Source organism: Schistocerca cancellata, chromosome 5, assembly GCF_023864275.1.
Source record: "Schistocerca cancellata isolate TAMUIC-IGC-003103 chromosome 5, iqSchCanc2.1, whole genome shotgun sequence".
NCBI classification, from domain to species: domain Eukaryota; kingdom Metazoa; phylum Arthropoda; class Insecta; order Orthoptera; family Acrididae; genus Schistocerca; species Schistocerca cancellata.
In genome coordinates this window covers 621,697,286-621,722,761 of record NC_064630.1, presented here as the reverse complement: position 1 = coordinate 621,722,761, position 25,476 = coordinate 621,697,286, and the positions used below count along the sequence as shown (strand labels likewise).

The window sequence follows — 25,476 nt, the reverse complement described above, 5'->3', positions numbered from 1 at the left end:
GAAACAGAATCCAAAACTGAAAAAAGTCACTTTTGCTCAGAAAAAAACAAACATGTCATTATTTACAAAGGGAATGTAATGTTTTGAAACCTTTAAGAGTAAAAAAACTTACCTGAAAGGCATTTTGTCATGTTCTTTAATAATAGTTACTGCTGAAAGAATAAGTGCAGTACACGTGGCTCCATAGCCTGGATTTTGTCCTTTAATCTGGAAAAACAACATTCATTATAAACAACACCAGTATTCAATGATTATTAATGGTTTTAAAAACATTTCTTGAAATTTTGTATGCAGGCTGTAACAACCTATCTGGCAGTCTTTGTTAGTGTGTCTGCCAACATGCAGAATTAAAATTCTTATTTTGATAAATTTGTGGCTCCCAAACACAATATCTGTCTGGTTAAAAAAGTCTCTCTTCCATTCTACATAGTAATATCAAAATACAGTCATCAGGTATCAGTGAAATAGTCTGTATCACAATCATGATCAGAGGCCTGACCTGCTAGCTGCAGCTGCAATAGATTACCACAGTCTCTGATGAAGCAAGCCAGTGATATCACATGGGCTGAGCAATGCTGTAAGCACCAATGTGCTATGGGTTCAGCAGAGTTGCGCACAGACCACGGATGCACTGAGGGAGCCCATGATGTCACTGCATGGGCTGGGCAGTGCTATGCACAAGCACTGGTGTGCTGCAGCCTAGGGGTTTGTGGTGGCACTGACCACCGTTGCAAGCTACCGTCTATGAGCACCGAGGTGAGCAGTGCTTAATGGAGTGTCATGGCTTTTCCATTTTTTCTTATCGCAGACAATTAGTACTCAAACTAAACATGGTTTTTGGAAAGGAAGGTAAGCATACTAAGAAAAGGGAAGTGAAAGAAAAATTAACCAGTAGTGAATATAGAAACACACAGCCTGAAACTGATCTTAAAAGTTCAGTTTGTATGGTATTTAACCCTATAGTGGACGGTGGTGAGTGGAAAGTTAATTTTGTTTACTGTGTACTGAAATTAATGCTCATAGTAACGGGTGGCCGCCTATGCATGTCTAATGCACAAGAGTCTTGTTTGAACAAGAAACGCCTTCCTAAAGTTGCTCTGGAGATATTCATGATAACTGCGTGACTGTGTGCACGTGGCATCATAGGAGGAAAGGTTTTTTGGCTCTTGTTCAGACATTAGTTGACACTTATGGTAAAGTATCTGCAAATGCTACTACACCTCATCTCTCAAATGTGTCGCAGCACATGAAAGAAGGTGCTAAAAGCCTAATAGGTATAATTATGTCTGAAGTAACTGCTTATAACTAGAGGTGAATGCACAGCAACTACAGATACGCAGACATGTAGCACAAGAAGAAACCATTATCTAACATGTTCTGACAAAGTCAAGTGCTGGCACAGTGGTAGGGAACATTAGAGCAGAGAGGGCTGTGAAGAAGACATCAGCCAACTGCATGCGGACCAACCCTTCTCTAGGACGACAAACCAACAGCAGTGCCCATGACATGATGAGGATACAAGTGCTGTGTCGCCTGGCCACGACCCAGTTTGAAGACTAGCCAGTTGCAGAGTTCCACAGTAGCAGCTTAGGAACTGTATTACTTCTCGTATTATGAACTGTATATACCGAAGAGACTGCTTGTGTTGCATGTTGACCTTTGCTTGCGACACATCACTGTAAATTTCTCAAAGTTAAATATTGTCATTTATTTTCTGTAAATAAAATCATTAATACGATTTGCTTGAATTGTTGTCTAGCGATCCGAGAAGGTAGGTTTCCTAGGCACCCCACAATTGACGAGTAGACAGGATACAACATCACATGTACTGTCATTTTGTTGTCTTTACTGTCAGATCGTGGACAAAACATTTGTTATCTGGTCTCACGGTGAAGCAGAATTGGGAAACTTCCTCCAGCACTTAAATAGCCTACCCAAAAATATAAAGTTCACACATGAGACTGAAAACAATAGTACCTTGCCATTTCTAGATGTGGAAGTATACAGAGCTGCTGAAGGTACACTGGGACACAAAATGTACCGGAAACCAACGCACACTAATCTGTACCTGCACGCGGAGAGCCGCCACCACCACCCGGCTCAAAAGTATTCAGTTCTGCATACGGTAACTGCTTGAGCCTACCGGATAAGCGATGAAAATAACATCAAAGAAGAATTAAAGGAGCTACAACACATGTTTCGTGTCAATGGCTATGATGACAACATCATAAGAAAGGTAGCTAAAACCAAAGGGAGCAGAACACAAGAAGGAGGCAAGGAAGAGAAGCTTCCACCGGTACACTTACCATATGTAAAAGGCATCAGTGAACGGCTAGGCAACGTCCTCCGCCGACGAGGTTTCAAACCGATTTTTTGAAGCAGTCACAGGATCCAAAAAATGATAGGTTCCACGAAGGATGTAGTCAACAATCTTAACACTGCAGGTGTTTAAAAACTACGGTGTGAGTGCAGAGCTGCCTACGTAGGAGAAACAGGGTGACCCATCAGCTTACGAGTAGCAGAACACGAACGCTATGTACGATTACAACAACATAATAAATAGGCGATAGCGGAACACCACTGTGACTGTGGACAACCATCAGGTTCCAGGAAGCCCGAGTACTGGCGAAAGAATCGTGGATGCAAGAATGCAAAATACGGGAGGTGATCGAAATTATTAAGCAGCCTAACAACATCGACAGAGAAGATGGCTACAAACTCCCGGCATCCTGGCTGCTGGCTATCCCGGTCCAACGGGCCATGAGCGGTCGCGGGGCAGAAGCTACATGGGACACGGATGTATCTGCACAAACAGCTGTAGAGCAACTGTCAGTCCACTTCCACGCACACCAGGAGGAAAACTTGCTGACCGGAAGCCGAATGCTGATTGGCGGACAGCTACCTATCGTTGATGACATGGACATCCACGAATAGCCTCTTTCCTTCCATCTTCCCTTATGTCATGACTAGCCAATCATATTAGAGGGCCAATTAAAAGTTTTACAGCAGTGACGTCAGACATCGATAGTCTGTAATAAATAGAAGCACCTAGCCCCATCCAAAACCAGTCATGCCCTGAGGAAGGCCGTAGCAATTCGACAGAAACCTTGGTTTTAGTTTATTATTGTTGTTAGCTTATTAGCAATGACGCGGCATAATACCCAGAAGAATTTTAATCACTCTCCATTTTTGTTTAGAACCCAGTTTACAGATGAAGCAAAACCAGGCAATAACACTTTAAGAGAATTGTTGAGACCATTTCTGTCTCTTTGTATCCACAAGACTGCTTTGAAAGACATGCCTTTTATGACAGATCAACATGGCAACATTGTCGCTGCATTGTGTGATTATTCACGACTGAACTGCCCCTGTCATATGCTAAATATAGTGCTATGAAATGCTTTTTATGTATGTCTACCAGTTCATGCTCTTTTGACTGCGGCAAAAAGAAAAGTAGCCTTCTCATTGCCCTTGATCACTAAAACAGTTCAAAGATACTCACTGGAATACACAGTTAAAATTTTTAGAATCAGTTGAAAGCCAAAATACAGTTTAGTGCAAACAGCTGTATGAGAAGGGAGAAATAGCTTGAATTGGAGGAAGTGATATCACACTGATGAATGAACTAATTTCTATTCTCATGGTTTATATATTATTCTAGTACTATAAATCTTATAGATTAGTGTTTAATTTATAGTGAGCCTTTTAAAATATTAGAACTGGAGGTATCACCTATACTGAACCCTCTGCTGCCATGAAAAATTACATTATTACAGCAACTTAGTCAGGTGCCTCAGAACAAAGAAGCCTCTGAAATAGGACTTTTATGGAAACACCTCACTTTGCACTTTGAGGTGAAGTTAATTATCCAGAGGTGCCATGATGTAGCAACTTTTCTCTGGCCACCATTTTGTCATAGAACATGATATCTCAGGTAAGAGACATGAAATCATGGCAGAGGTAAGACAGACAGACAGTCAGACAGACAGTCAGTCAGTCAGTCAGTCTCACTGCTATTTTAATAGCTCCCACTGGTCGATTCCAAAGGGAACTGCCAACTCTCAATTAGAACCGAGGCTGGTCACAGAATCGAGGATACTCAACGTCAGATCAGATTCAATGTTCCCTTGCCTAAAGAATACCTGAATATATGGAAATACTTTATCAAATCACCTGATCAAAAGTGAATGACTTGGGCAGAGCACTTAAATTCAATGAAATACTTCAAATACCTTCAAAATCAGAACATTTGGTGTTTTTACAATAAACTTGCACCTTTAGAGTAGGGCTCACACTGATATGGATTTGCAAAACGATATATTAAAAAGTTTTGGAATTTTTTTCAACCATGTCAAAGAATTACAGTGAAAGAGGCATGTATGAGCCACAAAAAGGCAACTCATCAGATTCCACAAATCTCCAATACTAGCAAAAATAAAGAAGTTTGCTTTGTCGGCATATGTGTAAGATACTCTTACTGCAACAGATGAGTTGCAGAGATACTTAAAACAAAAATGAAAGATTAAAGTAAATGTGATTTCTTACTGAAAACAAATGGGCAAATTTTTTCCACAAAAAATGCTGTACTTTTCACAAGACAGTGACTTTTACACCCAGACAATGTTGATGCTCCTTTTTTATTCATAGTACCAGGGTGTAATACCTCCACTTATTTTATTGTGAAATCTCTGAAAACTTTTTAAATAAAGCTAATGTTAGTAACATTGTAATCTTTATTCTTTAACAATCTAGCTGCTCTATTCATAATGGAAAGTTCAGGTTTGAATATCAACAATTATGGAAAGGATATACTGCTACTCACCATTAAAATGTCATGTTGAGTTGCAGACTGGCACAACAAAAAGAATATTACACATTAAGGTTTTGGTCAAAGCCTTCACCGGAAAAGAAAAAAAAAAGGACACAATCACACAAGCAAGCACATCTCACGCACACATGACTGCTATCTCTGGCTGCTCTGGCCAGACTGGCCTGAGCAGTCAGAGATAGTGGTCATATGTGTGTGAAATATTCTTGCTTGTGTGGATTCTGATGAAGGCTTTGGCCAAAAGCTTAATGTGTAATAGTCTTTTTGTTGCGCCGATTTGCAACTCAATGTGTCATCTTTACGGTGAGCAGCAATATATCCTTTCCATAGCTGTCGCTCTATTCGTAATCCATCCAATGTGCTGACAACTTAATGCAACATATTCCTGGCCTTTGGAAAGGTTTAAAACAGCTTGGTTCACTACACATTCTCAAGTTTCGGTGTGCCTACAACTGTATTGATTGTGGACTGATTAAATGAATTCCATCTCTTCCAAAGCCAAAGTAGATACGAACAGATGGAATGCTGGTGTCGTACATCTGATCACAATAGGATAAAGGCCAAACAGTTTCAGTGGCAGTACCCATTGCACCATTCACAATTCCTTATTTCATGTTAATATTTGAGCAAAGCTAACTTTCATTCCACTGAAAATTTCCAACTTCTTTTGTAATCCTCCGGTCTTGCTTATAACACCTAATACAATGTTGTCCAAGCATACATTGTCAGTGTTTCTTGTTGTATTCACTAGCACATCCTGATCACACATTTCTGAAGTTTACACTCCTTGCCCTCGATATTGTTCAATGACAGCTTTGTTATGTCCATCAACTTGTGCTCGAGTAGGATATGTGTGAATTATTCTACCCAAATCCAAATCAGTACAAGCCTTCATCAGCAATGTTGACATCAATAGCTCCAATTGTTGGGGGGGGGGGGGGGGGGGGTCTTCAACTCACTGACACACAGAGCATTCAGAAGACGGCAAATGTCGTGTCAACTTTTTTTGTCACTTGTTTCGATGTGGTTTCTCCTGCCACTCGTGTCCCTCTCATTCATTATGGTTAACCGTGGTTAGGTTGGTGTTGAATTAACAAACCTATTGCGACACATGTTGACTTCCACTTACTTTTTACTCAATGACCAGTTCTATGATCATACAGGCAGAGTTGTGATGGGAAGCCCGTTATCACCTATTATTGCCTATTTGTTTATGGAAGAGTTTGAGAATATTGCATTTCCTTTGAAACTGTATTAGTATATCTGGCTGAAAATTTAACTGCTTTGATGTATGGAATGCAATGTTGAAACAAATGCCATCTTGGTTCAGTTAGTACTGCAATTTCATCAGGAATATCACCTGGTAGCTAGATACTCTAATGTGCATCTTTGAGCTCTTCAAGTGTTTATTTCTTCAATGGCAAACAAGCAAATAAATTGTAGTGGCACGTTTCAGTGTTAAGTATGACTTTGGTGCAGACAGACATTATTTCACTACCTGATTAGGGCAACATTTTTTATGGCATACAGCAAAGATCTTATCACAAAACCTGTTTATGGTAGAGTGAAAATCTGCCTCAACAGCTTCCCGTTGAGCATACACCTCACATTGACTTCATAGTCTTGTTCACATCCCTGACTTGTCTGCCTAGCTTGTAATTCAAAGTGTCTCAATATACCTCATTCCAGCTGAGATATAGGTGCTTCAGTAGTCTCAGTTGGTCTTGTTTGAGCATGACTAAGTGCATCACTAGGAAGTCAAGAAACTTCCTTTAGCTCACCTACACCATTTGGCTAATCTTGGGGATTTATTTGCTTCTGGTGCCTGCTGAAGATTCCCTTGTTGTTCTTGCTTCTCCTTCTCTAAATGAAGCTTGCATGAGGTGCCTTCTCCTCAACCACAGACATAAAAATGGTCACTAATGCACTATTAACATAATTATTATATTGTGACCAGAAATTGACAAGGATTGGGAACAACTTAAAGAACCAGCAGAGACTGACTAACTGGCCAGAGGCTGTCAACAGCATTTAACCAAGTGGGAACAGGAGGAAAATGGACAATGGAGATGGCACAACAGAATAAATGTTCAAGTGAGTGATCCAAGAGCAAAAGCCTAACACACAGAAAATGTCTGGAACTCATTCCAATACTACCCACACAGTTAGCCAGTCCTGCAGAGCAATGTTACCAACCCTTTTCATCCCCCATCTCACCCCTGTAGGAACTAAGTGGATCACACGGGCAAGAAAACGAGTTGATATTGCACTGTCATCCAGTTCTGAGATATATTTCAAATATCAAGTCTCTAGCTCATCAGGAAATTAATTTAAAATGAACTGCAAAATTTGAAATGCACACAGACAAGAAATCAACCAAATAAAAATGTGTTAAAAAATGAGGTTCAACTTTTGATACAAAAACAGTTGCTGATATAGTCAGCAAACATTTTTTAACAGTGACATTACAAATAGATTACAAGGCTACATAAATCAAGCCATGAAATTTCTATAAACCAGTGTACTTAGTACAGTACAACAGATCATAGTAAGAACAGTCAACCATAAAGGAAATTTAAAGAATCATTAAATACTCGAAAAATAAAAACTGTACCAGACCTGAAAACTTGTACAGGGTAGGCCATTGATCGTGACCGGACCAAATATCTCACGAAATAAGTGAGAAATGAAAAAACTACAAAGAACGAAACTCATCTAGCTTGAAGGGGGAAACCAGATGGCGCTATGGTTGGCCCGCTAGATGGCACTGCCATAGGTCAAACGGATATCAACTGCGATTTTTTAAATAAGAACCCTTCTTTTTTACATATTAGTGTAGTATGTAAAGAAATATGAATGTTTTAGTTGGACCACTTTTTTTGCTTTGTGATAGATGGCGCTGAAATAGACACAAACATATGGCTCACAATTTTAGACGAACAGTTGGTAACAGGTAGGTTTTTTAAATTAAAATACAGAACATAGGTACGTTTGAACATTTTATTTCGGTTGTTCCAATGTGATACATGTACCTTTTTGAACTTATCATTTCTGAAAATGCATGCTGTTACAGCGCGATTACCTGTAAATACCACATTAATGCAATGAATGCTCAAAATGATGTCCGTCAACCTCAACGCATTTGGCAATACGTGTAACAACATTACTCTCAACAGTGAGTAGTTCGCCTTCCGTAATGTTCGCACATGCATTGACAATGCACTGAAGCATATTGACAGGCATTGTTGGTGGATCACGATAGCAAATATCCTTCAACTTTCCCCACAGAAAGAAATCTGGGGACGTCAGATCCGGTGGACATGCGGGCCATGGTATGGTGCTTTGACGACCAATCCACCTGTCATGAAATATGCTATTCAATACCACTTCAACTGCACGCGAGCTATGTGCCGGACATCCATGACGTTGGAAGTACATCGCCATTCTGTCATGCAGTGAAACATCTTGTAGTAACATCGGTAGAACATTACGTAGGAAATTAGTATACATTGCACCATTTAGATTGCCATCGATAAAATGGGGGCCAATTATCCTTCCTCCCATAATGCCGCACCATACATTAACCCGCCAAGGTCGCTGATGTTCCACTTGTCGCAGCCATCGTGGATTTTCCATTGCCCAATAGTGCACATTATGCCGGTTTACGTCACCGCTGTTCGTGAATGACACTTCGTCGCTAAATAGAACGCATGCAAAAAGTCTTGTGCCGAGTGGCAGAACTGTAAACGACCTGCAAAGTCGTCACCATGCAATTCCTGGTGCATCGAAATATGCTACGGGTGCAATCGATGTTGATGTAGCATTCTCAACACCGACGTCTGCTACTGATGTGCGACTTAGCCGCGACAGCAGCTAAAACACCTACTTGAGCATCATCATTTGTTGCAGGTCGTGGTTGACGTTCCACATGTGGCTGAACACTTCCTGTTTCCTTAAATAACGTAACTATCCGGCGAACGGTCTGGATACTTGGATGATGTCGTCCAGGATAACGAGCAGCATACATAGCACACGCCCGTTGGGCATTTTGACCACAATAGCCAAATATCAACACGGTATCGACCTTTTCCGCAATTGGTAAACAGTCCATTTTAACACAGGTAATGTATCACGAAGCAAATACTGTTCGCACTGGCGGAATGTTACGTGATACCACGTACTTATATACGTTTGTGACTATTACAGCGCCATCTCTCACAAAGCGAAAAAAGTGGTCCAACTAAAACATTCCCTTTACGTAGTACATGAATATGTAATAAAAAATGGTGGTACCTATTTAAAAAAAACTCAGTCGATATCTGTTTTACCTATGGCAGTGCCATCTAGCGGGCCAACCATAGCGCCATCTGGTTTCTCCCTTCAAGCTAGACGAGTTTCGTTCTTTGTAGTTTTTTCGTTTGATGCTTATTTCGTGAGATATTTGGCCTGTTCACTATCAATGGACCACCCTATATAGTAAATTATTAAACTACTGCTACAACCATGTAAGTAAAATCCTTTGTCATATTTTCAATGCATCACTTAAGCAAGGAATACTTCCTGAAACACTTCAGTATATAGTTGCAAAAATAATTGTTTAAGGAGAGAGATAAGGCAGATACTGCTAACTATTGGCCAATCTCACTACTGTTAAGTTGTTCCAAGGTTTCAGAGACTAATGCATGGCACGATTGTGAAGCACCTTAGTAACTACAGTGTCATCAGCGAAAATAAGTTAGAATTTCAGAAACGGCTATCAAAAGAATGTGTGATATTTGCATTTTCTGTCAATGTTTTGGAGATGAAAGTCTGTGTCAAGTGACTAAATACTTTTACACAATGGTACACATACTTTGGTATAATTGGAGCAGCATGGAAATGTCTTTATTTCTACCTTTCTAGCAGAAAGCTGCGCTGGACATTCTAAAACGTATTTCGATACTGGAATGAAATAACGTCATATCACATCGCACATCACAGAGCTCAGTCCTGGATCTATTGGCTTTTACTATTTTCATTAATGATGCACCTCTCTGTAAATACTATTGTAAATTCATCATTTTTAATGGTGAGACTATGCTAGTAATTGATAATTCATTACACAAACTTGAGGTGTCAGCTAATACGGTTTTTAGGAATATTGTGAACTGGTTTAATAAAACTGGTCTCTCTGTCAATCACATAAAAATAAATTGTTTAAACCTGCATACATACTCTGAAAGCCACTACATTGTTCAGTTTCACACAAGCTCTAAAGATGAAGGAACAAACCAAATCCTGGATCTGTGTAAAAAGACTGCTTTCTGTAACTTCCAGTTTGTGCATAATATGATCCCGTAAAAATGTGGGAACTATTGGTTCAAATGGCTCTGAGCACTATGGAACTTAACATCGGAGGTCATCAATCCCCCAGAACTTAGAACTACTTAAACCTAACTAACCTAAGGACATCACACACATCCATACCCGAGGCAGGATTCGAACCTGCGACCATAGCGGTCGCACGGTTCCAGACTGTAGTGCCTAGAACCGCTCCGCCACCCCGGCTGGCTGGGAACTATTGAATCAGCTTCTTATGGTTACTGCCATGTTATTATAGCACATGGAATCATTTTGGGGAAATCAACCATTAGCTAGAAAAGTGCTATATGCACAGAAATGAGCAATAAGGATCCTGAGTGGAGTCTACTCTACAGCCATGTGCAAAAATCTTTCTACGGAACTTTAAATCCTCACATCCACTGCATATTAAATATTCTCCCTGGTGTGTTTCATAGGGGAGGAAACTCCCTTTTTGAAGGTAATAGGGTGTATCAGCCATGATACTAAAAGAAAATATGTTATCAATTACAAGCATGCAAATCTTAGTATGTTTCACAAGGGGGGCCCTATTGCAGCAGCATTAAAATTGCTAATGCCCCTGGTCCTTCATAAAATTAAGTGTTTAGTGGATTCTTAAGGGTCATTTTATGCTACAAAAGGGTTCCTGAATGACGAAGTCTAGTATCCATGCACTTTTAAGAATCAGATGCATTCCCAAATCCTTATTTGCGGGCATGTCCATTTACTTTTGTAAACGTAAATATTTTTCCATTATAGATTTATTTCTATAATATTTATTTTCCATAACAAAATCTAAGTTGAAGATACTTTAATTTAAAACTTATTGGCACTGTTTACATAATGCCATAGAAGGTAACTGCAACAAACCTGTGATATATTTGCAAAACGGATCACCAGAACACGAAATAAATAAATAAACACAAAAGTTTTTAGGCAGTTATTGATTAAATCTTAACAGAATTCTATTCTCTTCAAACAAATATTAAAATGAAACTGGTTATCATATTTTTATACTAAAAACAATGATACAGCACATTCATATGACACTAGAAAGTCCTGACAGGATATAAACAATTAACAATTTAAAGAATAAAGGTGGGTGTGTGTGTGTGTGTGTGTGTGTGTGTGTGTGTGTGTGTGTGTGTGTGTGTGTGTGTGTGTGCGCGTGCTCGTTTTCTGTCAGAACTTTTCTAACTGTAAACAACAGTGCTACATTACTGTACCTGGGCTGTTACTTTCTTATTCATGGGCGTTGCATGTTGATCTGTTGGCTCTGATAATTTTTCCTTCCATCCTTCAGCAAAAAGTGTAAATTTGAAATGAGTATTTTTCATCACCTCTTCAGTTGGGCCTTCGTGACTTACAAAACCACACGAAAATACTTTCGGGTACTAGAAACAAAGTACAAACACTGAGTTTAAATGTAGTTGTGTGAAATAACCATTTTAGAAAATTAAATAATGTGATAATATTAGCAGTAATCAAAAATCCGGAGCCTAGAACATATTAACATTCATGATAAAATTAAATTTCACAGCAGTGACAAAAAATTTCCACTAAAATTGCACCCTGATATTGTTTTGCTTTTTCAAGATACTACTACATATTGTTCTCCCCTCACTTTGGTTATATTTGAAGGAAGATGATTTGTTTAACTCAATATTCATTGTTTGCATTTATTTTAATTTGGTTTTGGTGCTTCACTTTTTTTTCTACATAATTGCAGCATTTTTGTTTATCATTCAAATTTCATAGTTTCACTTTTAGCAATACACTTTCTGTTGAGTAAAAAACAGCCCTGCAGCTGAATGGTTACTTTATTTAAAAAGCATGACTTCTTTTGTAATGTTTGTTACATTATCAGCCTAAAACCTGAATAGAAACAAACTGTGAAATAATATCAGGATATGACTTTGTATAGGATACTAATACAAGCATTCTTAAGAAACTTAAAGGTTTCTCAACTCCATCCTTGGACTAGCAAGAGTGTGTAATTACAATAGTTCCATTAAGTAAATGTACCCTTCAGATGGTTTTGTATTTTAAGAGTTCCATACTATGGTAGGATTTCATCTCATGGTGACAAACTGCTTTCGACTCAAGATTGTCCCAGCACATTTCGTTCCTAGGAATAACAGCCAGAGATTCAGACATAGTGACAAAATGAGGGATGATACTTTTTAGTCTCTGGGGGTTTACAGAATCACGCATAATGACTGCCTGTACAAATATATCAACCAGACGGGTCAGATTTAGGGAAACATTCATCTGGCTCAGGCTCTAACTTAGCTTTGGGTACCCATTTTTCTGAGACGGATGACCGTTCCTAGTATTTCATCCACCCATTCAGTGTTGCATAGGGAATTTAAGGGCAATGTTCTAAATGTTCTAGAAAGAGATTTAGCATGCCTTAAAGCAATCTCCTAGTCATACTCTCAATACCAAGATGAAATGAAACATAAATAGATCTTGGATAATTTTGACTATCTCAGTGGATAACCCAAACTATTTACCTGTTTGTGCACTGCCACTTTGTCCCCCCTGTATGGGTCTTTTCAGAGGATCTACTTCATATTTTCTATTGCAAGTATTTGCCTTTATAATCCTGTGCGCACTTGATTCCTTACATTTTTCTCACACTGAGTCAGTCTTATCTCTTCTGCGCATGCACCACATGTCTAGTGGTCCATCATAAGTTTCCGCATTAGTTTGCAGTCAGCTGTGGTGTTGCCCTGTACTCACTACTGTCCTGTACTCACTGATACACTAGTACACGATATGGTTTCCTCTGTTTTCTGTTTTCTTCCATTTCCTCCACTGTACCGTACTTTAATAGTTCATTTATATTCCTTTTTATGTTCCAGCTATTGGGCCCCTGTCTACATTAGCCTGTTGTGGGTTGTGACACTGTTTTTAGAATTGAATTAAATTCTAGGAATTGGGTAAAGTTTAACAGCAACTCTACTCCAGCATCATGGGTAACTGTAAGTACCGATTGTCACATTTTGTATTACTTGCCTTCAGCCATTTCTGACAATGATCTGACTTTTTTAATCCACAGTTGTCACTTCCTGGTATTATTTCATGGTTTCTTTGTATTCAGGACTTCACCTCGAGATGTAACTAACATTATGAAACTACTTATGTTTTTTTAAGTAAAGTTTCCATGTTTTTTTTTCTTTTTTTTCTTCTGAACATGAAGTTTTCCTCCTGTGGATGCTGGATAAGTACACTTTTGAGTATGTACCACCTCCTTAGAGACTTAATGAAATTTAATCAGGAAGTGAACAGGAATATCCACATGCAAAAAACGGTGTTTTTGACACAGAGAGAACGTATGTTCATCACATAACTGAAATAGACGATTGGTTACCAAAGAGTTCAATGAAACATATTTGGCCGGTTAGCAAGTTAGAGTTAGATTTCTTTACGGTCATTTTCGCACTGAATGATCTTCAGTTTTTGTATTTTTTGGGAGCCTTGTATAGCCATAGACCAAACTTCGTAACGGAAACTATGTTACAAAGTGTATATTGTTTCACCTAAGTTAATAACAATAACAACCAAGGAAAGTTTAAATATAGAAAACTGGCACACACTTAAAATACAGAATATGACATCCTATACCTAATGTACACTTCCAATTTGACAAACATTATCTGACTGAAGTGTATAGCACTTCATGTTCACCCTTAAGTACATCTCATGTAGTGGAATCCAGTATGGGATGGGTCCTTTGCTTATTTTTGCACGACATCCCATTCTTGCAGTTACATTTTCAGTCAAGGTAGTAATGCTTATTTAATGGAAAATGACTGCGCATTCTCCACAGTATTTTATGTCTGTGGTACATGATTAATTTCCAAACCAACCATCATGTTAATATCAGTACCTGATGACGATCGGCCCATAATCAGAATGACTTGGTTGCTATGAAAACCCTTTCATGTACACCATACAATATGACTGTATACTCTACTGACACTCCAAACTACACATTTTGATATGGACTAGTAGGTGCAGCTCACAATATAATCTGCCAATGGAGAATATACAAGACTGTCAGGTTTTTCTTCTTTCCTTCCTACCAGCCCCCTTCCCCTATCCCCTGCTCCGGAGTGGGGGGACTTCAATAGCCTCTAGTGATAAAAGTGTTGTTGGCTTGATCAACATTGTACTGTGGAGGTTCTGTCACATTACACTTCACTACAGAATTACAAACTGACTTGCCAGTAGTTATGTTTAGCATAGCCAGAAACTGTCATATTGAAGAAATACAATTATTTACGACTCAAAGGTTAAGGTCTCAAAGAAAAACTTTTTCCTTGTCTGTTGCGACAGCATACTACATACATATGTTGCTTCTGAGAAGAAAGGACAGATAATATTATTTTATTTCATTGCCAATTTTGGCATTTTTTTAAACAATTGTAGTGTTTTTTAACAATGGAGAGAAGGAAAGTTGCTACTCACCATGTAGCGGACATGCTGAGCCGCAATAGGCACAATAAAAAGATTCACACAATCAATCTTTTTATTGTGCTTATCGCGGCTCAGCATCTTCGCTATATGGTGAGTAGCAACTTTCCTTCTCTTGTATTGTTACGTTCCATCCTGGATTTTCCATTGTTTGATTTAGTGTTTTTTTAACAATTTTAGTGTTATTTTCTGCCATTTTGGTATCAGTTACTGACACCTTATCTTTGAAGTAACATGTGATCATAATTTGTCTTATTTCTTTGTTTTTCAGTATTATGTTGAAAATAAAAATATACCCATTGGTTACAGTATATTTATAGACAAATTATTAAAAGAAAGATATGATTTATATTAAATCCATTAAATCTAATCAAATAAAAAAACTTTGCAACCATACATGGATAAAGCTTTTGGGGGAAAAGAAGCATTAGCATAATTTAAAGTTCTGTTCTGAGATATTATGTTGCTGATCAATCAATATTTCATTTTTTCACTGTAGTGTGAAAAAAAGCCATCTGGAGTCTTAATTTTAACATAAACTGCTGTCAGCACACCATAAGACATTTGACACTATTCACATGTGCTGCTGGCATAGGAAGTTGCTTTCCCACTAAATTATGGGAAGTTGCTTTCCCACTAAATTATGAAGTGTTTTGTATCCCTTCAGAATGGCTGAAACTTTATATTCTTGTTACACATAGCAGATTCTTTGCCATTTCATTATTAACATTGTTCATTACTATCAAGTGGCTGAAACAAAAATCTAGAGCCTTAAAAAATCCAGGATGGAATGTAACAATGTTATGAAAAGGATAGTTTCTATTCGCCATATAGTGAAGATGATGCCGAGTTGCAGATAGGAACAACAAAGAGACTATCACAAAATAATCTTTCGGCCAACCACGCCTTTGCTAAAAATAGACATGAGAATGCGACTGCGAGATCACAAGCTGCAGACTGAGAGGTACCGGAGATTGAAATTTTTTCATGATGCACAAAGATTTGAGTTCGCACGAGGCCCACAGTTTCAGTCTATTAAGGAATTAGCTGAAGCTGCTAATTATTCACAGCAATTCAGCTACAAGTGACCTTAAAATGATTTTATTGTGTCATATTTTTTTAAACAAGTGAGATTTGTGAAGGAGGAGGAAAATGAGTGCACAATATCTTCATTAGTACCTTGCCAACTGAAACATTATGATACTCCAATTTAGCTTCAGATTTTGTCTGCTCTACTTTCTATCATGTACATGAAAACAAATTAAAGACACAGTACCACACACTTATATGATCGCAGACAAGGGCAGTTGATAACTGTGATATGGCAAGTGCTTCAGGGTTTGTTCCACTAACTTTCTAATACCCAGAAACAGCAACAATTAAAGGTGTCATTACGCGAAAGTCTCATTGACTTTATTAGATGAATACTTACATCAAGCAGTAATTTGACACCAAGCTTGAATCTGGTCAAAATACCAAATACGAAAGCCACCATTATCACAAGAAATGAAACTATTAACGATGGAAATACAGCATATGCTTCAAACTGTATAGGGCGTTTCTTATCATGCTCATAAAAATGTCTCTGGGAACGGTAGACAACAGTGCGATCACTTCCAGGGAACGGTAAGCACCAACCATTGACACCAGTCTGTTTGTGTGGCAGTACCCTACAAGAAGAAAAAAATTCGGAAGTATAAAACCAAAGAAAATACAATGAAATCTTTTATGAAAATTTTATATAAATAGTTACCGGCGTTTCATTCTTGGAGAGAACCTTGGTAATCTGTTAGGAAAAAGCTTCTGCCGTAGAGGTCGAAGTTCTCCATAATTGGCTACTCCATGAACAGCTGATTCCCATGTAGTATAGTGAATTGAAGCTCCCTGAAAAGAAATACCAAATTTGATTCAATGTTACATTATAAAATAAAGAATTTATCGACGCAAAAAATTAATTTCAGAGGGTCCCTAACAGAAAAAGGGGTAAACCTGAGGGATCAGATACATGAGGTAACACATTATTTCAGATTACTCCCGTTGGTTAGTGCTGGTCGCTACAGTGAACAGCAGTTCTAGTTTTCTGTTTTCCGGGAGACGGGGGTTATTCCTCAACTTGGAGATGATAAGGTCATCTTCCCTTATCCAGCTAGGTGGGTGGTGGTCTGGAGGGTTAACAGGAAATGGCTACTCTAAGTACCCACATTCTTCTCTGGACGTCGATTGGCCCAAAGGCCTCCATCTTTGAGTTTGTGAAGCAGTTTGGTAGCTTGTGGAATTGATGGTCAGCAGTCTTGAAGCTCACAAAATTGAGGGTCAGCAGGCAGCCATCAAGCAGATGTGGTGGCAAGTCATGGGCCTTTTAAAGTGCAGTTTGTGCTTTAAAGCAATTAACATTTGGAAGCCATGAATGAGTGATCCTCGGTGATCAAGGAAGTCCTTGTTCCGTTACAGAAAACTGGAACAGTTGATACGTACATTTCCTGGCATGGGTATGCCACTCCACTTCATTACTGTTATTTCCATATAGGTTGTAATTTAATATAAATGATGACTAATGATGATACCAGTGCAACAGCATATCACCATGGGGGGACAGAAGGGGCACTTGTGCACCCCCATTTCAAAGTCTTGGGGAAGGGAGAGCAGGAGTCGGGAAAGGCATGTACGTTTTCTGCTCCTCTGTCCCTCCCAAATTCACTTAAGATATATACATGGTCTGCAAGCATAGGCAGACCGATTGATAAAAATTACACTGTACATCAACAAATAGGTGATAAATACTTTGTGCAAAAGCATTTTTTGCTTACAATTGAGTCAAAATGTCATCTCTGAAGCTGCTATCTGTCAAATAATGTTAACTGTCATAATTCCAACCACAGTTTGTCCTATCGTGTAGAAGAGGGTGACATTGGAGGTAGCTTTTTCCAGCAGCGGATGTCAAACAACTGATTATGACGAACAGCAGTCACTCGCGTGCAAGGACAAAGATACAATGCACACTAATGCCACTTTTGCACAGACTCAGGATGTTGTACTAAGCCCCCTTAACTAACTACCGTATTTACTCGAATCTAAGCCGCACCTGAAAAATTAGACTCGAAATCGAGGAAAAAAAAAATTTCCAGAATCTGAGCCACACCTGAAATTTGAGACTCGAAATTCAAGGGGAGAGAAGTTGTGGGCCATCTCCAAATCGAAACAAAGTTGGTCTATTGTAATATGAGACAATTTAGGTCGAATGAATGACGATACAGCTACAGTAGTTTGGTTCGAGTCTTAAGCTTAGCAGTTAAGGTTTACCAGGTAGCCATTGCTATGCGTCAGGGGCTCCGTCTGCATTTATACGGGTACCCTCCCTTTTTCAGGTGCTTTGTCTGGTTTGAATTGATTGCTTATTTTTCTTTGATCTGATAAGCGCTGTTTTCTTTGTTATAGGTGTTTACGTCACTAAGCTGAAAATGCATTACTGTACTGTGTCATGCATTGTTTGTCGCATTCTGATAGTGCGTGTTTAGGGCCTGTCACCGCTCGCGGCATGGCTTGCTTTTGTGCACGCTACAGCCACTTACAATTAAAAAAAAAGAGAGGTATCGTCTCATTAGCGAAACAATGGCAAGACACTACTGCTTTCTTTGGTAATGATCAACAAGAATCAAATAATAGACTGTGTATGATAGATGATGTTCTGAACGAAAGTTTAGCGAAAATTTTTCTTCGTTTGAAAATCTTTGCAGGTGCCTCTTTAGTTCATTACATTCTGCACAGAAATTAGTCATCTTAGATTTAAAAATCTAGTCAATTGCTGTGCTTCATTTCTGACTGTATCACTATAAAGAATACGAATATAAAAATAACATATGTATATTCTTCCGCGTTTGCTGTTGTCTCACTCTAGTTTCGTAGTTTATTAGGCAGACAGGATTTAAATGAGATAGCAGCAAACATGAAACAATACATGGCAAAATGTTTATATTCGTATTATTCTTATGGTGATGAGAATACTGCATGTGATTCACAACTCATAAAAGTTCCTATTAGCAACCATCTCTTCTCACAGGTAGGAAAAAATTCAAAACGTAGAGTTGGCCATATTAACAAACACCCCAAACAGTCTTGCCAGTCGGATTTTCGCAGTACATTGAAATGCTGCTACATTCGAAGATGAACAATACGGAACTTGTATTTACTTCGTTGGATAAGGTATGAAAATGCAGTGGTCGAAACTCGGGGCGGAGGAAAAAAGCTCGTCTTCCACTTTTTTTTTTTTTTTTTAATTTATTTACTAACGCAGAGGTTTTGGCGCCAGTATTTATCTTTGTGCCTACAAAGCATGCCTGTGTCGCCCTACATATATTCGACGGCAGAAGTTAGTTGTGGCGGCACGTACCAACATTTTTCATAACTTCCGCTTGCTTTGCACTCGATTCTAAGCCGCAGGCGGTTTTTTGGATTACAAAAACCGGAAAAAAAGTGCGGCTTAGATTTGAGTAAATATGGTAGTTTGAGGTGCTGTCTTCCACTTAAACTGGGGACCTCATAGAACATGTTGAAGAGGGTTTTCCAGCACCCACTGAGGGAACAGTGTGCAACCAACTGCAGATTGTGGCACATGTTGAAACAAATGATGCCTGTCGTCTGGGCTCCGAAGTCATTCCTGGGCCATTTCAGCAACTGGCAGAGAAGGTTGAGAAGACCAGGCTTGCGCATGGAGTTTCAGCTAAGCTAACAATTTGCAACATTGTCCTCAAAAGTGATTGTGGCCATTTGGTTCTGAGTCGAGTGGAAGGACTGAACCAGAGATTTTGAAAGTTCTGTGACCAAGGTAGGCAGCAACTTCCTCGACTTGTGCCATAGGCTTGAGAACTGTAAGGTTCCCCTAAATAGGTGAGGTTTTGCATATAGAGGCTGTATGTGGGCTGCACACAAGGAATTTTCATATTAGGCACATCTCCATCCATTCCAGATAACAATAGCTATAGGAAATTCAGAAGTATCCATGTAAGATCGAAAGAAATGCCTCCCTCGGATGAGAGTATTAAACCAAAATTGACATCAGTGAGATTTTTGGAGAAAATTTAAGTGTGTATCCCAAGGCTAAACAGATGGGAAATGGAGGTGGTGTGTGTCACAGACAAAAAACTCAAATCCACAGAGATAGAAATTGAAGCTGCATGTGAGATTGGTTGGGCAAGAATCAGTATCATAGGTGTGCATAAAATGATAATTGGAGCCTCCTGGGGTAACCAAAAACTTCGAGAAAACCTTGGTTCACTTGAACATAAGTTCCCCAAACATACTGTAATCACTGGTGGAGACTTAAATCCAACAATTAATTGGAAAAATTACAATTTTGTTAGTGGTGAGCACTAAGTGCCTTCTCTGAAAACTAACTAGAACAGATAGTTACAAACCCCACCCGTGACGTAAATATACTGAAGCACCAAAGGAACTGATATAGGCATGTGTATTCAAATACAGATACATGTGAACAGGCAGAATACGGTGCTTTGGTCAGAAATGCCTATATAAGACAAAAAAATATCTGGCACGGTTGTTAGATCAGTAACTGCTGCTACAACGACAGGTTATCAAGATTTAAGTGAGTTTGTACATGGTCGTATAGTTGGCACATGAGTGATGGAACACAGCATCTCTGAGGTAGCGTTCGCGTACAACCCTTTCATGAGTGTACCATGAATATCAGGAATCCGATAAAACATCAAATCTCCGACGTTGCTGCATCTGGAAAAAGATCCTGCAAGAACGGGACAAACAATGACTAAAGAGAATCATTCAACATGACAGAATTGCAACCCTTCTGCAAATTGCTGCAGATTTCAATGCTGCGCCATCAACAAGTGTCAGCGTGTGAGCCATTCAACAAAACATCATCAATATTGGCTTTCGGGGCTGAAGGCCCATTCGTGTACCCTTTATGACTGCATGATACAAAGCTTTAAACCTCGCCTGGGCCCGTCAACATCGACATTGGACTGTTGCTGACTGAAAACGTCTTACCTGGTCAGACGAGTCTCATTTCAAATTGTATCGAGGGTATGGACGTGCACGGGTATGGAAACAACCTCATGAATCCATGGACACAGAAAGTCAGCAGGGGACTATTCAAGTTGGTGGAGGCTCTGTAATGGTGTGACGCATGTGCAGATGGAGTCATATGAGACCTCTGAAATGTCTAGATACAACTCTGACAGGTGACCTGTCATGTTCATTCCGACAGACTTGGGCAATTGCAGCAGGACAATGTGACACCTTACATATCCAGAATTGCTACGTGGCTTCAGGAACACTCTTCCAAGTTTAAACACTTCTGCTGCCCACCAAACTTCCCAGAAATGAACATTATTGAGCAAATCTGGGATGCCTTGCTACTTGCTGTTCAGAAGATATCTCCACTCCCTCATACTCTTACGGGTTTATGGAGAGCCCTACAGGATTCATGGTGTCAGTTCCTTCCAGCACTATTCCAGACATTAGTCAAGTCCATCCATGTCATGTCGCAGAACTTCTGCGTGCTCACGGGGGCCCTATGCAATATTAGGCAAGTTTAACAGTTTCTTTGGCCCTTCAGTGTATATTGGATCTATCGGCAACAAACAGACATGACCATTTTGAGGATGTCCACATCCAAACTGGTATCAGTGACCATGATATGGTTGTGGCAACAATGATTACCAAAGTGCGAAGGACTACTAAAACAAGCACAAAGATATATATGTTTAGTAAACTAAATAAAAAAAAAAAAATCGGTAATGTCATGTCTCAATGAGGAACCAGGAACTTCCAGCACAGGTTAGGAGCATGTAAGAAGAACTCTGACTCAAGTTTAAAAGAATAGTTTACCATGCACTGGATAGATATGTACTCAGTAGAACAATTCATAATGGGAGGAAACCTCCATGGCATACACTCACCGTAAATAATATTCTAAAGAAACTGAGGTTACTGCGTAACATGTGTAAAAGGTTAGGTTACAGATAGAGAGATGCTGAATGAAATGTGTTTCACTGTCAAGATAGCAATGGGTGATGCCTTCACAATGAGTTACATAGCAGAATATTGTCAAATGACATTTCACAAAATCCAAAGAAATTCTGGTAGTATGTAAAGGCTGTTAGTGGCCATAGTCAATGTACAGTCCCTAAAAAATGAGACAGGAACTGAAACTGAAAGTAGCAAAGATACAGCTGAAATGTCCAATCCCATTTTCAAATGTTCCTTTACAAGGGAAAACCCAGCAGAACTGCCCCAATTTAACCATCATACCACTGATACTGTATGGTTAACTGATGATGGCATCCTCTTGGGTAAAATATTCCGGAGGTAAAATAGACCCCCATTCGGATCTCCGGGCGGGGACTACTCAAGAGGAAGTTGTCATCAGGAGAAAGGAAACTGGCGTTCTACGGATCGGAGCGTGGAATGTCAGATCCCTTAACCGAGCAAGTAGGTTCGAAAATTTAAAAAGGGAAATGGATAGGTTAAAGTTAGATATAGTGGGAATTAGTGAAGGTCGGTGGCAGGAGGAACGAGACTTTTGGTCAGATGAATACAGGGTTATAAATACAAAATCAAATAGAGGTAATGCAGCAGTAGGTTTAATAATGAATAAAAAAATAGGCGTGCGGGTAAGGTACTACAAACAGCATAGTGAACGCATTATTGTGCCCAAGATAGACACGAAGCCCACGCCTACTACAGTAGTACAAGTTTATATGCCAACTAACTCTGCAGATGATGAAGAAATTGATGAAATGTATGATGAGATAAAAGAAATTATTCAGATAGTGAGGGGATATGAAAATTTAATAGTCATGGGTGACTGGAATTTGAGTGTAGGAAATGGGAGAGAAGGAAACATAGGTGAATATGGATTGGGAATAAGAAATGAAAGAGGAAGCCGTCTGGTAGAATTTTGCACAGAGCACAACTTAATCATAGCTAACACTTGGTTCAAGAATCATAAAAGAAGGTTGTATACATGGAAGAATCCCGGAGATAGTAAAAGGTATCAGATAGATTACATAACAATAAGACAGAGATTTAGGAACCAGGTTTTAAATTGTAAGACATTTCCACGGGCAGATGTGGACTGACCACAATCTATTGGTTATGAACTGCAGATTAAAACTGAAGAAACTGCAAAAAGGTGGGAATTTAAGGAGATGGGACCTGGATAAACTGAAAGAACCAGAGATTGTACAGAGTTTCAGGGAGAGCATAAGGGAACAATTGACAGCAGTGGGGGAAAGAAGTACAGTAGAAGAAGAATGGGTAGCTCTGAGGGATGAAGTAGTGAAGGCAGCAGAGGATCATGTAGGTAAAAAGACGAGGGCTAGTAGAAATCCTTGGGTAACAGAAGAAATATTGAATTTCATTGATGAAAGGAGAAAATATAAAAATGCAGTAAATGAAGCAGGCAAAAAGGAATACAAACGTCTCAAAAATGAGATCGACAGGAAGTGCAAAATGACTAAGCAGGGATGGCTAGAGGACAAATGTAAGGATGTAGAGACTTATCTCACTAGGTGTAAGATAGATACTGCCTACAGGAAAATTAAAGAGACCTTTGGAGAAAAGAGAACCACTTGTATGAATATCAAGAGCTCAGATGGAAACCCAGTTCTAACCAAAGAAGGGAAAGCAGAAAGATGAAAGGAGTATATAGAGGGTCTATACAAGGGCAATGTACTCGAGGACAATATTATAGAAATGGAAGAGAATGTAGATGAAGAGGAAATGGGAGATACGATACTGTGTGAAGAGTTTGACAGAGCACTGAAAGACCTGAGCCGAAACAAGGCCCCGAGAGTAGACAACATTCCATTAGAACTACTGACGGCCTTGGGAGAGCCAGTCCTGACAAAACTCTACCATCTGGTAGCAAGATGTATGAGACAGGCGAAGTACCCCCAGACTTCAAGAAGAATATAATAATTCCAATCCCAAAGAAAGCAGGTGTTGACAGATGTGAAAATTACCGAACTATCAGTTTAATAAGTCACAGCTGCAAAATGCTAACACGAATTCTTTACAGACGAATGGAAAAACTGATAGAAGCCGACATCGGGGAAAATCAGTTTGGATTCCGTAGAAATATGGGAACACATGAGGCAATACTGACCTTACGACTTATCTTAGAAGAAAGATTAAGGAAAGGCAAACCTACGTTTCTAGCATTTGTAGACTTAGAGAAAGCATTTGACAATGCTGACTGGAATACTCCCTTTCAAATTCTAAAGGTGGCACGGGTAAAATACAGGGAGCGAAAGGCTATTTACAATTTGTACAGAAACCAGATCGCAGTTATGATAAGAGTCGAGGGGCATGAAAGGGAAGCAGTGGTTGGGAAGGGAGTGAGACAGGGTTGTAGCCTCTCCCCAATGTTATTCAGTCTGTATATTGAGCATGCAGTAAAGGAAACAAAAGAAAAATTCGGAGTAGGTATTAAAATCCATGGAGTAGAAATAAAAACTTTAAGTTTCGCCGATGATATTGTAATTCTGTCAGAGACAGCAAAGGACTTGGAAGAGCAGTTGAACGGAATGGACAGTGTCTTGAAGCAAGGATATAAGATGAACATCAACAAAAGCAAAACGAGGATAATGGAATGTAGTCGAATTAAGTCTGGTGATGCTGAGGGAATTAGATTAGGAAATGAGACACTTAAAGTAGTAAAGGAGTTTTGCTATTTGGGGAGCAAAATAATTGATGATGCTCGAAGTAGAGAAGATATAAAATGTAGACTGGCAATGGCAAGGAGAGCATTTCTGAAGAAGAGAAATTTGTTAACATAGAGTGTAGATTTAAGTGTCAGGAAGTCGTTTCTGAAAGTATTTGTATGGAGTGTAGCCATGTATGGAAGTGAAACATGGACAATAAATAGTTTGGACAGGAAGAGAATAGAAGCTTTCGAAATGTGGTGCTACAGAAGAATGCTGAAGATTAGATGGGTAGATCACATAACTAATGAAGAGGTATTGAATAGAATTGTGGAGAAGAGGAGTTTGTGGCACAACTTGACGAGGAGAAGAGACCGGTTGGTAGGACATGTTCTGAGGCATCAAGGGATCACAAATCTAGCATTGGAGGGCAGTGTGGAAGGTAAAAATCGTAGAGGGAGACCAAGAGATGAATACACTAAGCAGATTCAGAAGGATGTAGGTTGCAGTAGGTACTGGGAGATGATGAAACTTGCACAGGATAGGGTAGCATGGAGAGCTGCATCAAACCAGTCTCAGGACTGAAGACCACAACAACAACAACAACCACTGAAAAGATGAATGAAATAACTATTAGTGTCAGTGGTGTTGAGAAACAGCTGAAATCTTTAAAAATGAACAAAGCTCCAGACCCCACTGGAATTCCTGTCAGATTTATTCTGAATTTGCATCTGAGTTAGTCCCTCTTCTCCCTACAATCTATCGTTGATCCCTTGAACAGAAAACAATGCCCAGTTATTCAAAAAAGGCTCAGGTCACATCCGCCTACAAGAATAGTAGTAGTAGTAGTAGTAGTAGTAGTAGTGATACATGACACTACCATCCAATACCCTTGACATCAATTTGTTGTAGAATCTTATAACATTCCGAGCTCAAACATAATGAGGTATCTTGAACAGAATTATCTCGTCAACGCCAGCCAGTATGGTTTTCAAAAACATCAATCATGTGAGACCCAACTCGTACTTTTGCCACATGAGACACTGAAAGCTTTGGATCTGGGCAACCAGATAGATGCAGTGTTTCTTGATTACCAAAAAGCATTTGATTCAGAACCATACCTATGTTTATTGTCAAAAGTACAAT

At 39.2% G+C, this 25,476-nt stretch overlaps 1 protein-coding gene across 2 annotated transcripts in view; it reads right to left on the bottom strand.

Annotated features, from left to right (window-relative positions):
* Window positions 1-25,476, bottom strand: part of LOC126188126 (saccharopine dehydrogenase-like oxidoreductase) — a 68,124-nt gene that overhangs the window by 6,101 nt on the left and 36,547 nt on the right. For both annotated transcript variants that reach the window (XM_049929603.1, XM_049929604.1), the window contains exons 6-9: window positions 16,404-16,534; window positions 16,083-16,320; window positions 11,395-11,562; window positions 113-207 (exon numbers count right to left, since the gene is read on the bottom strand). In XM_049929603.1, the coding sequence (XP_049785560.1) occupies window positions 113-207; window positions 11,395-11,562; window positions 16,083-16,320; window positions 16,404-16,534 (632 nt within the window). The remainder of the gene's footprint in view (window positions 1-112; window positions 208-11,394; window positions 11,563-16,082; window positions 16,321-16,403; window positions 16,535-25,476) is intronic.